The sequence below is a fragment of the Phalaenopsis equestris genome, unplaced genomic scaffold (genome assembly GCF_001263595.1).
Source record: "Phalaenopsis equestris unplaced genomic scaffold, ASM126359v1 Scaffold201626, whole genome shotgun sequence".
NCBI lineage: Eukaryota > Viridiplantae > Streptophyta > Magnoliopsida > Asparagales > Orchidaceae > Phalaenopsis > Phalaenopsis equestris.
Window position 1 is genome coordinate 1308 of NW_018221381.1, and position 13874 is coordinate 15181.

At 34.1% G+C, this 13874-nt stretch overlaps 1 protein-coding gene across 1 annotated transcript; it reads right to left on the reverse strand.

The window, feature by feature from the left end:
* Positions 1 to 418: 418 nt before the first annotated feature.
* LOC110036016 (serine/threonine protein phosphatase 2A 59 kDa regulatory subunit B' gamma isoform-like) lies at positions 419 to 13535 on the reverse strand. Its single transcript, XM_020740360.1, has 2 exons — positions 12007 to 13535; positions 419 to 1102 (listed from the first exon to the last, which is right to left on the reverse strand). Exons 1-2 carry the CDS (start codon positions 13156 to 13158, stop codon positions 716 to 718), a joined length of 1539 nt encoding a protein of 512 aa, XP_020596019.1. The 5' UTR covers positions 13159 to 13535; the 3' UTR covers positions 419 to 715.
* Positions 13536 to 13874: the final 339 nt, after the last annotated feature.

Sequence of the window (13874 nt, forward strand, 5' to 3'; positions counted from 1 at the left end):
TCTGCTGCGCCCCTTTTCATCAGCACTGGAAATTACAATATTTACGAAGTATAATACCACACAAGTCGCATGTATTTACATATCTAACACCCAACATTGGTGTCATAAAACTGTGCATGTATAAGTGTATTTTGTGGCAATATTTTTTATGTGATGTTAATGATTGGAGGGATATGCATGTAAATATGAATGTTTAGGTGTTAGATATGCAAATAAATAAGAATTATCCAGCATGTATGTAAATACCCCCAACAATAAGCAAAGAAAACTTTTGGATCTGAATATTCCGATTAAAGTTTGATTAGGATGAATATGAAAGTCATTATACTTACTTTACGATGAATATAATAGATAAAAAAATCAATCAAAACTCACATTACAAATAAAAATTTGTCAAAACAGATGCTGTGCAAAGGAGAAAGAAAAAAAGCCAATATTTAGCACTTAAATGTACAGCACAAAATGAGATTAGATCTGTGGCAACAAGTCAGGATCGACCAAAATTCTACTGCTGGTATATAAATAATTTAAATAATATGACCACAAAGCACCATCCAAATCTATAACAATTTTCTAAATTATTATACACACAAACTGCATTTCTCATGTCTTAAAAGGATACCAAAAAACAGCATGAGAAGCCTCATAAAAACCACCTCCCACCTTACCATCGGCGCATCAAGAATCGTTTCTCAGATGTATCGAAATGGCGGAATCAAGAACCGACTGTCGCTCGAGGGCTGAAGGCCGTCATGCTGAGCGAAGAGACTTTGCGCGAAACTAGTACAGCCTCATTGCTGACGGCTTTCGATGCAGCGATGTCCTCAAGCCGCTTCCAGAGCAATTCGCGCTTTGCCTGTGACTCCATCTCCTTCGCTTCATTCTCTTGGAATTTGACGGAACACTGGTTGAAGAAGTCTTGGTCAGAGTCTAAGAAGAGCTTTCGAACATTGAGGGTTAGGCCTTGGACAGCCTGGTTCCAGTGGCCTCTCATGTTCTTCTCCAGGGCGGGGAAGATCAGAGGAAGAATGACTTTCCGGTTCTGGGTGATTAGGTTTCTTAAATGGTCATTGTTCCAAAGAAATAATGATCGCTCAGCTACCTGAGTTATCAGAGGTAAAATCAGCTGATAAATTTGAAATAAGGTAAGGTATTAGACATACAAAATTGGGGCATTTACATACATACCACCTATTTCCTATGTATTGGCATGTCTTAACACCTAAATATTTCCTTTTACAATTATCACATTAAAAAAAAAACCACCATTTTAACTTGTGAAAAGAGTAATACACCTATTATGCATAGGTAAGGTGGGGTGTGTGTAAAAATTGAAGTTTAGGTGTCAGATATGTAAATACAAAGTAGTGGTATGTATGTAAATCTTCCTAAGCTATTACTGTAAAAATTACAGAATATGATGGCCATGTGTAACGCACAAAGAAAACACATGAAAAAAGAATAACCTGGTAATTGATGCTGTTTAAAAGAACTATTAAATGTGCAGGGTGATTAGACAATTGAAAAATGATACAGTGCTGAGCTTGCAATGACCGGAGGTTTATATAATAAGTTTGGTCTTTTTCTTTTTTTTTTATTTTAATTAATAATATTGAAGTCCATGGGATCGTCCCAACAAGCTCTCAGGATGAGCTTGGACTTCAACATGGAAGCGAAACTGATCAAATATGCACTTAAATAGAGTTATGAATATGTTTACTGCTTGTGTTAGAATATTTGCAGCACGGAGTATTATGTCCTCACCTTATACAAAGATTTCTACATAGATTAAAAAAGCAAAAGAAAAACTCAAATTTTTACATGAAAAACTAAAAAGGGGAAACAAAGAGTTTGGCCCAGATAATTTGGTCCATTATGAGATTAAACATTATAAGAATTCGCTCTTTCCCTCAATGGAAAAAGATAAGATTAAGAAGAACACAAGCATAACCTCTTGTGGTTGTAGCTAAGAATATAGCAAAACTATTTAGAGGCAATGATGGCAGTTGAACAACGGAAGACATGTGACAACGATTGGACAACAAATGATGGGCAAAAAATGGTCTAGCAAAGTTGATTGTACAACAGTGGTCAGGCGACAACAGTTGGACAAATGACAAACAGGCAACGAAAGTCAAAGGACAATAGGCAGACAACTAGGGCCAAATGATGATAGGGAAGTGAAGAATAACGGAGAACAACAGTTGAGCAACTATAATTGTTGAAAGTGATTGTTGGAGTTGAACCCCAAGTGGAACTTTACAGCTTTTCCAAATCTTTAAACTATCAAAATTTAGCTCAAGCCCATCTTCATATTAAAGAGGTACATTTATAATTCTTTTAGATGACATTTAAGAATTTAAGTCAAAATCTTAAAACAATTTATCAAAGCAACCCATGTTAATCCCTTTAATTGTAAACCATTCTTTAGCTTTTAAGTGCATTAATGACCCAATAATTGAGTAATCTTGATCTTATTACATTTCACAAATTTAAAGGGCGCGCGTGCACACACAAAAATTATAAAGCATGGCCACTCCCTAAGATGATAGCATGAACCTCCCCTTAAAGTCAAAAACCAAGTAAAGTTTCATAAATTATAATTTCAATCTTACTTGAAATCAGCAAATCAATAGAGCAAAAAATATTGATAACATTGGCTCAAAACTTTTCAATTTTGCTCAAAATTGGTCGTTGAAGCTCTATTAGAATTTGAAAGCATCAAAATTGAGTTCAGAAAGTCAAAAAACAGCCCAAACACACAAAGTGACAAATAAAACACATAATAGCCCATAGGGATGTATGCAGGAAACAAAGCCGGACGCCATCGCTACTACCATTGTTATGCAATATAGGGTGCACCTATAATTTTTTTAAAATATTAAAAAAAAACATCAACGCTCCAAAATAAAAGTGTTATTCTTTAACTCGACATGTCAACTTCACCTGAACCCAATAAAGAAAAAATTGAATTCGGGTAAATCCGATTAATTTCAAAGTTGAGTTTAGGGTAAAAATTCGAACACGTTTGATGATTTGAGACACGTTCGAGTTAACCCGCCAACTTGACCCGAATAGTTCTCATGCATATATTAAATGAGTTGCTCAAGTTGGGTTTGAGTCATTCAAAATGAAGGGGGGTTGGGATCAAGTTAGATTTCTGACCCGTTTTAATATTTAGGTCAGATCAATTTCGGGTCAGACCCAAAACCAACCCGAAAACCCAATTTGGCACTCCTATTCTAAGAGCGACCAAGAAATTACCAAAAAAAAATTCTCTAAATGTTTCAAAATTTTGCCAAAAAAAATATTAACTCTTCGCATCTCCTCAAATATAAATATCCTATCAGGAGAAGGGAAGTCTCACGATTCCCAATTTTCCCTTTGAAGGCACCCAATTCTATTTTTTAAAGAGGCTAAGCATTGTCATCTATAGACGGATTGTACTCCGTCATATAAGCTTCAGCTCATTTTTTACCAAGACAATCAAATTATCCTTAATAAGTTGTGTTGCAAGTTTTACCTAAGACTTAAAATCATTGTGGCGAAGCTCTGATTTTCTTACAAAAATGGAGTCGAGTACCTCTATCAGGACAAACTATAGTCAAGTTACCCACACTTCTCAATTCCCGCGGTTGAGTTCCAATCTTCTTTTAAAACTTTGAATTCTTTTGTTTGGACGGATCAAATCCGAGATGTGAAATTTTAGCAAGCTTTGAGACTTGTTATTTCCTTTGATTATAAACTTTTCTTTTCTAACATTCAAATATCTTAATAGCATAAAACTTGAATAACAATGATTCGTCTTACCGAGACACTCATCTAAACTATAAGCATGAGAAAATCAGAAGAACATTTGGATTTTCAATAAATATCATGAACTTTAAAAGCGCTTGATTCAAACTCATTTAGACACAGATCGAGGCACTTTTGATGTCGTTGGTTCATTTAATCAAGACATTCAATTACACTAAATTTGCTAAAATTAAAAGTTTGATCAATCCTTAATTTAATTTTGGAAGTCTTCAATCTGAATACTACCATGAGATTCATGAACGAACAAATAGGCTTTCAAATGTATCAATTAAAATACAAATTAATCTTAAATTTACAAATGCATGTTTAGATGCTAAAATTATAAAGGAGAATATTATTATCCACAAGAGCAAATGTCGATACAACCCACATTTAAGATATGAAAATTATTGTGAATATAACTTCAATTAATATTATAAAAGTGCAAATACAAATAATGCCACTTATGAAAGGAATAACATTTTAATTTTATGGAAAATAAAAATGAATCCTACCCAAATCCAAGAAATTAATTTCCCATTGGAGGAATATCAAGAACCTGTAATAGCATGAAGGGAGCCCCATATATGTCAGCAGTAAATAATGCACCAAAATCCAAAGGTCCTATGAAAGCGTGGTGCAAAAAATATGACAATATTCGCTATTTTAAATGTAATGCAAATATATATATATATATATGAAACCTAAAGCAAAGAATAAGATGGAAAAAGTTGACATGCAAAAATATACTAACAACTAAGTAGCTTCAATTAGAGATGGGTTAAGGTCGACTAAAAGGAGCACTTGTGTTCAAGGTTCAATAGAGAAATGTGTTTTAATATCAAAGATGAGGTGTTTTTTGTTTAGCTTAGGAAGATAATTAAACCCCACGTTTAAGGAAAAGCTTGCCGTATATTTCTTTCAGTTTTAGGCCACCAGCTCACTAAGCTCGACGTTCATGCAGATAAGGAAGAGCTCTTTACATTCCAATTCATTAGTTGTGGTCGTCAATCCACTTTCATTCTCCACTTGCCCGCTCGCAAGGATCTACTATATGAGACAAACATTTTCCCTCTCACAAGTGTTTATGTGCATGGTGAGAGAGAGTAGTTCGAGCTAGGGAAGCACAATGTGTGAGATAAAATATAAAAAGAGAGAAAATTCAAAAATCAATAAATAAACTGAATAATATTGAAAATAAAATGAAGGCTAGATTGATTATTATTAAAGAGAGATATTAAATAGAATGTGCTACAAACAAATAATAGTGTATATTGAGCGCGTTGCTTAGTTGCACAAGTAACACGAGATGCGCCTCATTATGCTACAGGTAACTAATTAAAGATGCATAGGGTAAATATGTAGTTATTTTCAACTAAGTAAAATACAAAAATAAAATTTCATTTGTTGTTTGAACCAAGTTTAAATAACCTTAGTATTTTCAATCCATTCTTTAATTCCATGTCTAACCCATTTCCAAAAGGCTAGAGGTTCTTAAGAAAATCAATGAGATAGAAAATATCAGGCATGAAAGTATAATGTTCAATTGCAAATTTTCGAGCATGAAAGGCATCTATTTATTTGAAACACAATTAGTATCAAAAAAAGTTCAAGGAGGTGTAACAAAAATAAAAAAATATATATTTCAAGCTCTCATAAGAATATTGCACGCATTAAAGTGCCTGAAGAAATTAAAGCAAAAAAAGATGCATATATGAATAAAGTAACCACATCAAAGCATTTAACACATTCTCAATTTCATGATAGATTTGATTGTGACTCTCATTATGTCAGCAAGTTGGGAGGCAATAGATTTTTCTTCTCCTAAAGTGCTAGAGGATATAGAGATTGATACAAGAAAAAGGATAACTTATCAAAAGTTTCCACAAAACGATTAAAAAAAATAAAAATAAATAATAAATAATAAAAATAAAATAAAATAAAATAAAATAAGTCTCCACAAAACGCAAAAGTGATCCATAAGCATGTTTGTATAAATATTGGCAGATTCTTATTTGTCCACACAATCATTTTAAATTTGGCAACTTCTACATCATATTTTAGCATAATTTATTATATAGGTTCATATGGTTGCGGTTTTAAACCTTTTTCCATGTCTGAATTTGGCACATATATATTGAAAGAGAAATTAAGCACAAAGAAAACCAGCAAGATAATTAAAAAAAATATATATTCTGATAAAAAATCTTTTTGGTACTATTTTTATAAACAATTCATTGGAAAACTACCATAAATCCGACCTTATCTTCAGCATCATACAAAGCTAAGCCATGTTGAACAGTAATTCTAGGCTTCATAACACCGCATGTGGTTTCTACACTTCGACCAGGCTAAGAAGTGGCTCAGCAGGGGAAGAGTCTCCACCAAGCCGACCTTACTAACTAATCAAGTCCATCGCATGAACATGCTTTCCCAAGTAATTACTACAGAAAATCTAATCATTTAAGAAACTCAAGAAGCAGTTAAAAAGATTTGGAAAAAAACAAAAGGAACGCCAAAATAAATTAAAACATTATGGAAGTTGGAACTTAGGGTAATGTTACGCCGGTGCCTAGCCTACGAGCAATTTAGTCTTTTGTCATTTATTGTAGTTTAATATAAATAGTTACCTCTAGAATTATATGGATTGAGAGAAATTGTCTACCTCTCAATTTGTAGGTGCTTGTCATTTATTATCGTTTAATATAAACACAACTAATACATTTAGAGTTAGGTTATGCATGAGATTGAGTTTTGTATCTTCCAGTTAGGGTTTGGCAGAGATTTCATACCTCTCGAATTACAGGAATTAGGGGAGATCGCCTACCTCTCGAATTGAAGGTACTTACCTTTGTATTCATCTAGAGTGTTTACTGTTCTTGCAATGAAATATTATTTGTCCTAATTTTGGTGTGGAAATCTGTGCCGGTTTTTATCAGGTAACTTAAATTAAATCATAACTAGAGTATGACATTGTGAATACTAGGGACAAATTAAAAAGATTAAAATACTTGAAACAAAAAAAATTATCATGAATTAAATTTTCACAGCAAAAGATCAAAGAGATCTAGAGAACTTCAATTTTTTACAATTTTGGTTTCATGGGGACACTTCTGCAACTTTGCATTGTTTCAGACTATGCAAAATGATTCACTGAAAAATTTTTTGAACTAGAATACTCTCTAACAAAGTAAACAAATGCCATCGAACAGAATGGAAAAAATCAATCCTTTAATTATTTTTTGTGAGAATCAACATTTTTCCAACTGAGTTAAGCCATTTCACATACCAAAATTATGATAGCATTAGCAGTTATCGTTGACCTTCCAGCTAACTTGCTATATGGTTGTCTGTCTAGCTCAATGTTTGTGAATAGCTTGTGCTTGACTTTTTATGCAGCTTCAGCTTAGCCCATCACAAATGTAAACATAATACCTATGTTTAATCACTCACGGAATCCAACACTTCAAATAATCGTTAAGATATATATTATTACAAAAATACATCTATATGCATGATCTCGTGAAAATAATGTAAGTCAGACCATGTTCACAATACCAAATGGAGATTGGACGTACAGAAATGAAGTATTATCCTTGCACGGTGAGACCTTGAGTTTGATTATTATGATCTTTTTATTCGAAATAATTATAATTCCTCTTGAATGATTTTATTTTGATGGATTTTATTCATGTTCACAAAATGGTCAAACAATAATGAACCTAGCGCGTGCACACACACCAAGAAAAAAAACCCAAACACTAGCAGGCACTAACCAAACATGAACCATTAAAGAAATTAACAATTTGAACTAAAAAAAAAAAACTCCATGGGTTTATGTGCAGCTGCTTTACATCTTTACACCTTTACACCCTACTTGAGATCAAATTAAAAATGCTCAAGAAGTTCAATAGTTTCTGGATTTTGAATAACTGGATAAGTCAACCGTTATTCAGACGTAATTCAAAAATTTTAAGAAAATAAAATATAAAAATAGAATATACCGCTTGATTTGCATTAACAGCAGATAGATTACTTATAACTCAAATTCAAAAACAACTGATTTGAATTTCCATTTAGCTTCATCCAGAAAAGAAAAGTTATACAAATGTTACAGATCTGATATTAATTCTTTCGCGAAAAAACTTCTTATATATCAAAACAAGGCAAAAGCCATATATTTCTTCTTGGCAAGAAATTAATGAAAGCAATTTTCTAAGTTCTCATGCAAAACCACTTTGGAAAAAGGTTCTTCTTGGCAAGAAATTAATGAAAGCTATTTTCTAAGTTCTCATGCAAAACCACTTTGGAAAAGAATACCATCTGTCAAAACACGGGTTTAAATTGTGAGCTCGCTGGACTTTTGAAAGTGCGTTAAACTATACAAAAAATCTGACACAACACCTGAAGTGAAAGCTACATGACCCTGTTGAACTAGACCAGACATAAGCCCTCAACAATTCTGATGATATTAACATTTTCTCATATATAGAATATCCAAGCCTTGATTTGAGACGTCCTTGGTAAACGCCAACCTAAGAGCTTAAGCTTGGTCATCTCCAGGTTGCAGACATAAAGATATCGTTGTAAATAGTCATTTAAATTTTCAGATACAATGTCTTATAAAGCGAAGATACTTCAGTACTCTAAAAGTAATTAGAAGCTTCTTATGCTTTTAAAAATCAAAAAGCAATTCCCTAGCAACAAATCAATGATACTAATATCGGGAGGAGCTATGTCAAACAATTTAACCGACAGTAAAATGGACAATCCTTCAAAGTAAATCTAACAAAAAGGTTTTTCATTGATATGGCCAATACAAAAGTAAACACCTTTAAATGGGCATGCACCCCTTCCACCCTTTTTGGCGTCTTAAAAAAGGGGTGAACTACCTGAAAATTACTTTTGGTGCAATCCGAAATCCAAATTTCTCTGACAGTCACTTTTTTTCCAACAACATTATATTCCGTAAGAAAAATTATAACTGTCAAGACTTTACAAGGCAACATATAATATTGGCTGCACCTTAAATTTTAATATATAACTGAGTTGTAAGAAGCTAACTTCACCGATAATTTTACGCAAATTATACAGGATTGCATTTCGTGACAAGTAGAGGAAACTGAATAACGACAGAAGATAGACAACAAACATGACTGCCCTTGATCGGGTGCCTGTTCATCATGTTCTTAGCAGTTTCTCTTCCATTTCATAGCTTATGAGGCAGAATCACAGCAAAGTATTTTCAAACAACCAAATAATTGTAGACATTACAAAAAATAAAGGACTTTTATATAAATTGCAATCATGCAAGCAGTTTGGCAAATTTTAAATCAAGTTTCACCCAATAACTAAGGACTAAATTACATGAAACTAACTAAATAAGAAAGAGATCAAAAAGATGTTCAGACTATTTTAAGAGTAATTTTAGCACAGACAATAAATGTGATCAATTTTGACCCCTAAATCCTCAAATATAATCCAGAATAGTCCCTCTATTGAACTATTTTTTAACAATTAGAGAATTCAAAGGATTATCTTGGATCAAATTTGACAGTTAATTTAGATAAAATTTGAGAAACAATATGCTAAATTGAACACATAAGATAGTCTGGGAATAAAATAGCCACTCAAAATAATTCATATATCATTTGACATTTTTTTTCTTAACTAAATTGAAACCAGACAAGCAAGGGTTCTTAAAGAATGATAAGCAGACTATGATTATTAAAAAAGCCCAAAAAAAGAATGAAAAGAAAGAATTATAATTAGGATATTGCAGCAACTTCCATCCTATGAGACTAGGATAAGCGATTTGAGTTAAGGCCAGCACCAATGCACCCAACACTTGTGTTTTACACTAGCATAACTATAAATTTTAATAAATAGTAAGCTCAAGAAGATCACATCTTTGCATGAACATTTATCTAATGCATGGTAAATTTTCTTAATATCTCAAAGGATTTGAACTAAGCCTAGCACAAGGCTGTTCAAGTGAAAATCTTAGGAAAAGAAAAGTCCATGGATGAGTTGATAAATTATGCCTTTAAAACTATATGGACCACACTCAAGAGTTTACTTCTTGATTTAGAGTAGATTAAGGCAATGTTTGGAATTGTAGACTTCTAATATGTTGTGCTGTGATTTATATTTTGTAGTTCTCTACAGTAAAACATATTACTAAAGTCTGAAGTATAGTGTGAGTAGCGATAAAAAGCTATTTTGACACAAACATGAGTTGATTGAATGACCAAAATGAATATCATTATGAATTCAATAAATTCATTTCAAATTCCTAATCTTAACTATTATAAATAACTAAATCAATTAATTAGATAATAAAGGTAAGAAGCTACATAAACAGCTCTAAGAAAGTACTTTACAGCTTTCAAACAATTGAACCATTCTGAAAATTTATTTTCTGAAACCCTAAAACTACTTTTGATGATCAAGAAAAGAATAGGTGAGTAATAAAAAGAAAAGACAATTGAAAATTGAATTGAATCTATCAATGCTAGTGCAAAAGTATATTAAATTTGTAAAACCATAATCAATGAATAATTAAGCACCAATTAGGAGAGATGAATATGTTAAATCAGAAAGAGAGCATATTTGATAGATAAATTTGAAATAGATCCATCCAAAGTAGAATTTCAACAGAAATATCGTAGTGGAAATCAATGAAAAGATCAAAGTCCTGATCTACTCAAATAAATGCAACACTGTAACAAATGTTCAACCATAAACCTTTCGTAACAAAAATTCAAAAGCCATGTCTTATTTCCACAGATTAAATTTTATGAAACGCAGACTAACATCAACTAGCTTATCTTGACAATCTGGCATCTGATTTGTTGAGTCTGCTTTCTGCATTCAATAATATTGAGTGCTACATGAGAAGGAAATTATTGGTGCAACATTTTTATAGCATAACATTTAATCATATTAAACTGGGGCCTGTCCCTTTTCTCCATTTTGTTTCTATATATTGAAATTTAATATATGTCCCTTTCTTTGATTTACAATACAATTATTTCTCACTCGGTCATTCCTCATTCTACCATATATCCATCTTAAAGTCTATCTTCAACAGTTAACTTAGTTTTCAATGCTTGTTTATTCCCAAGGACTCCAATCAACAAAGTTATAGGTATAATTACCATATTTTAAAACTTATATTTATGCCAACACACTATTCTCTTATTTCAAAATACTCTTGAGATACATCTCTACTTCCATCACCTAATTTTAGCTCCAGAAATTAATTTTTTTCATCTAATTTACCAACCAAAAAAAATAAACATAACCCAATTATTTTAACAGTCTAATATGGTACACTGCTTATATTAGAAAAATAAAAAAGGGAAAGTATTATAGAGCTCACAATAAGACTAATAGAATGCATAACATCTTACTAGCAATTCAATTAGTATCCTAGAATACATGACTTAAGAAATTATTTAATCACGTGGATAAAACTACATATGGAAAGTGTTAATTTGTTTTTGTGCCATTTACTAATTCATCAAATGTTTCAAAGGAAAACAATAGCGGTTTAGACGCTCCCGGGCTCTCTCCCTCTTCCTCCATACATGATTTAGAATGAATAACTGTTTTTTGTATCGATCATAGTGTTAAAAGTACATTTTCCCAATATAACTTCCCATATACAAAATATGTGACTTAAACCTCTTCTTTTTCCATTAACAATACTATTATCCTCAATCACAATAATGACCAGAAAAGTAGATTAATTTCTCGATCTATAACAGCTTGATTTTCTATAAAATAGCAATGCCTAAATTACTTCCATTTAATTTCTTATGGCTCGCACCGGGTGCACATATTAGATATTCTATTATTACTTGAGAGTTATGAATTCAAACAAGTCCAGTAAATCCAATATTCAGAAACACTGTAATTGGTAGTTGCCAATTTGCAAATGGTATGAATTATAGTCAAGTTCTTGACTTGGCAGAAAAAGTTCTAGCAAGTAAATGGCAACCATATTTCACAATAAAATAAAATTGAAGAGAAAAAGCAATACAGATTCGTTAGGAGCTTTTAATAGTAAAGGCAAATCAAGCATGCTGGTGGAATTAAAAAACCAACATCACAATGAATCTAAAAAGTGAACTAATAATGCTGGAGGGTAACAGACATTTTAAGCTGAAATATTCAGTCAGTTTCATGCAATGAGAAGAGATATACCTGAAAATGTGAGCTTTTAAGGCACCTAGCAACCTGTTGGAAGAGAGGCACCATGCACCTCTGAAATTCAGGCTCCTGTGTGAACTCAAGAATCTCCTCCAGCTCCCCAAGGAACATAACCTCTTTTGAGCTATTGGTAAGGGGCCAATACTTCAAGAGCCCCCTAATGACCGTGTCGGCTAGCTTGTTGTCCTTCTCCACAAACTGTGTAATGCAGTAGGACAGCTGTTGGTGGTAAAGCGCAAGACACTTAGGCTTATGGAGTGGAATCAACGCCCGAACAAGGAACAATTTGTGCTCCTCCTTTAGAGGCAGCGCAAACCCATTGATAATACTGCCTAGAATCTCAAGTAGCTCCGCAATCCCATTGTGCTTCTCCGTCTCGAATATAAATCGGTAGAAAATGTTGTTGATAGCCTTTCTAATAAAAGGCCGGTGAACCATGAACTTCCCATAAAGCCGATGGAGAATTGTCTTCAAGTACTCTCTCTCCCTTGGATCCTCGGAGTCGCATAGATCCAGCAGGCGGAGTATAAAGGAATGATCAACATAGCGCTTTGCAATCTTCGCATCGGTCTCCGACGAAGCTACGAACCTGAGGAAGAATTCATAAACGATCTGGAGATGGGGCCAGGCAGGTTCCATTGCCGGCTCGTCCTCCTCCGCTTCGACGCCCTCTACAACCTTAATTCCCTCACCGCCAGTGGAATAGGACAACGTTCTAAAAATATTGGCGGCCACCATCTTCGTGGCATCCTGCATCGCCGCCTCACTAAACTTATTCGTGGCAGTAGAAACATAATCCACGAGCTCAAGCAGCATCTGTCGCTTCACCTCCTTCTCCCGCGAGTTCTTCGTAGGGTCAGAGAAGTCAAACACCACGGAACACATGCCCAGCTTCCGTAGAAACAGAAAAGGTTTCTCGGAGCTGGGCACGTCTCGAAAGCTTGGGAGGGGCTCGTACGACGCCGCTAGAACCACAACACCGTTGACTAGCCCAGACTGCGGCGCGGCAGCGGAGCCAATGAAACCGTCCTTCCTACCCGGCGCAGATCTGCCGATCACTCCGTCGGAAAGGGAGTCGCTAGAGGACGATTTGGAAGAGGGTTTGCGCGGGAGCTTGCCGAATATCTGTTTGATCATATTTACCATACAAAAACCCTAGAACCCCCGTCCCCACGAGATCGTCACCGCCGCATAATACTACGACAGGTAAATGAAACCCTAAACGTCGATCGAAGAAGAGATCACTCTCACCGCCGATCATCGATTCGCGGCATCTTCCCGCCGTCCGGAGAAAGTTGAATGAAGCAGAAAGACTGTATCGCAGAGGTGGCGCGGCGGCTTTCCGGCGATTGCAGCGCGAGTTACGAAGTCGGAGCGATCGGAGAAAATGAGAGATTGGGGTCATGAATTTCAGAGGGTCCGAATTTTAGGAAGCTCGACACGATCGTACGAAGGACGGCGATAACACGTGCGCCGCGCATGCAATGCTGAGTCCCGGAGGACCGATTGGGAAGCGCTCCAAAGCCCAAAAACCTCGCTAAATAGCAAATAAAGATTTTACATGCATACCACTATTCTAAACATACCACTAAATTCTTACGTATCTACATATCTTACATTTAAACTCCAATTTTTACATGCACATAATCTTTACATCTGCATGAAAATGTTTATTTGGCCTTTAAAAATCAAAATAATGACATAATTGATGTGATATAAAACATATGATCAATAAAAATATAAAATGTAAGCTTTAGGTGGCAAATATGTAAAAAAGATAAGACTTTGTTTATTTGTTTATTCAATTATTATCTATATAGAAAATAAAGAATTACATTCATATCACTCAATTCTTATGTATT

What these genes read in the sequence shown, in the direction of transcription:
- LOC110036016 (XM_020740360.1), bottom strand. Translation starts at nt 13,158, where the DNA reads ATGGTAAATATGATCAAACAGATATTCGGCAAGCTCCCGCGCAAACCC. An exon ending in TTAAAAGCTCACATTTTCAG is followed by an intron (nt 1,103 to 12,006) that starts GTATATCTCTTC and finishes CTGATAACTCAG; the next exon opens with GTAGCTGAGCGATCATTATT.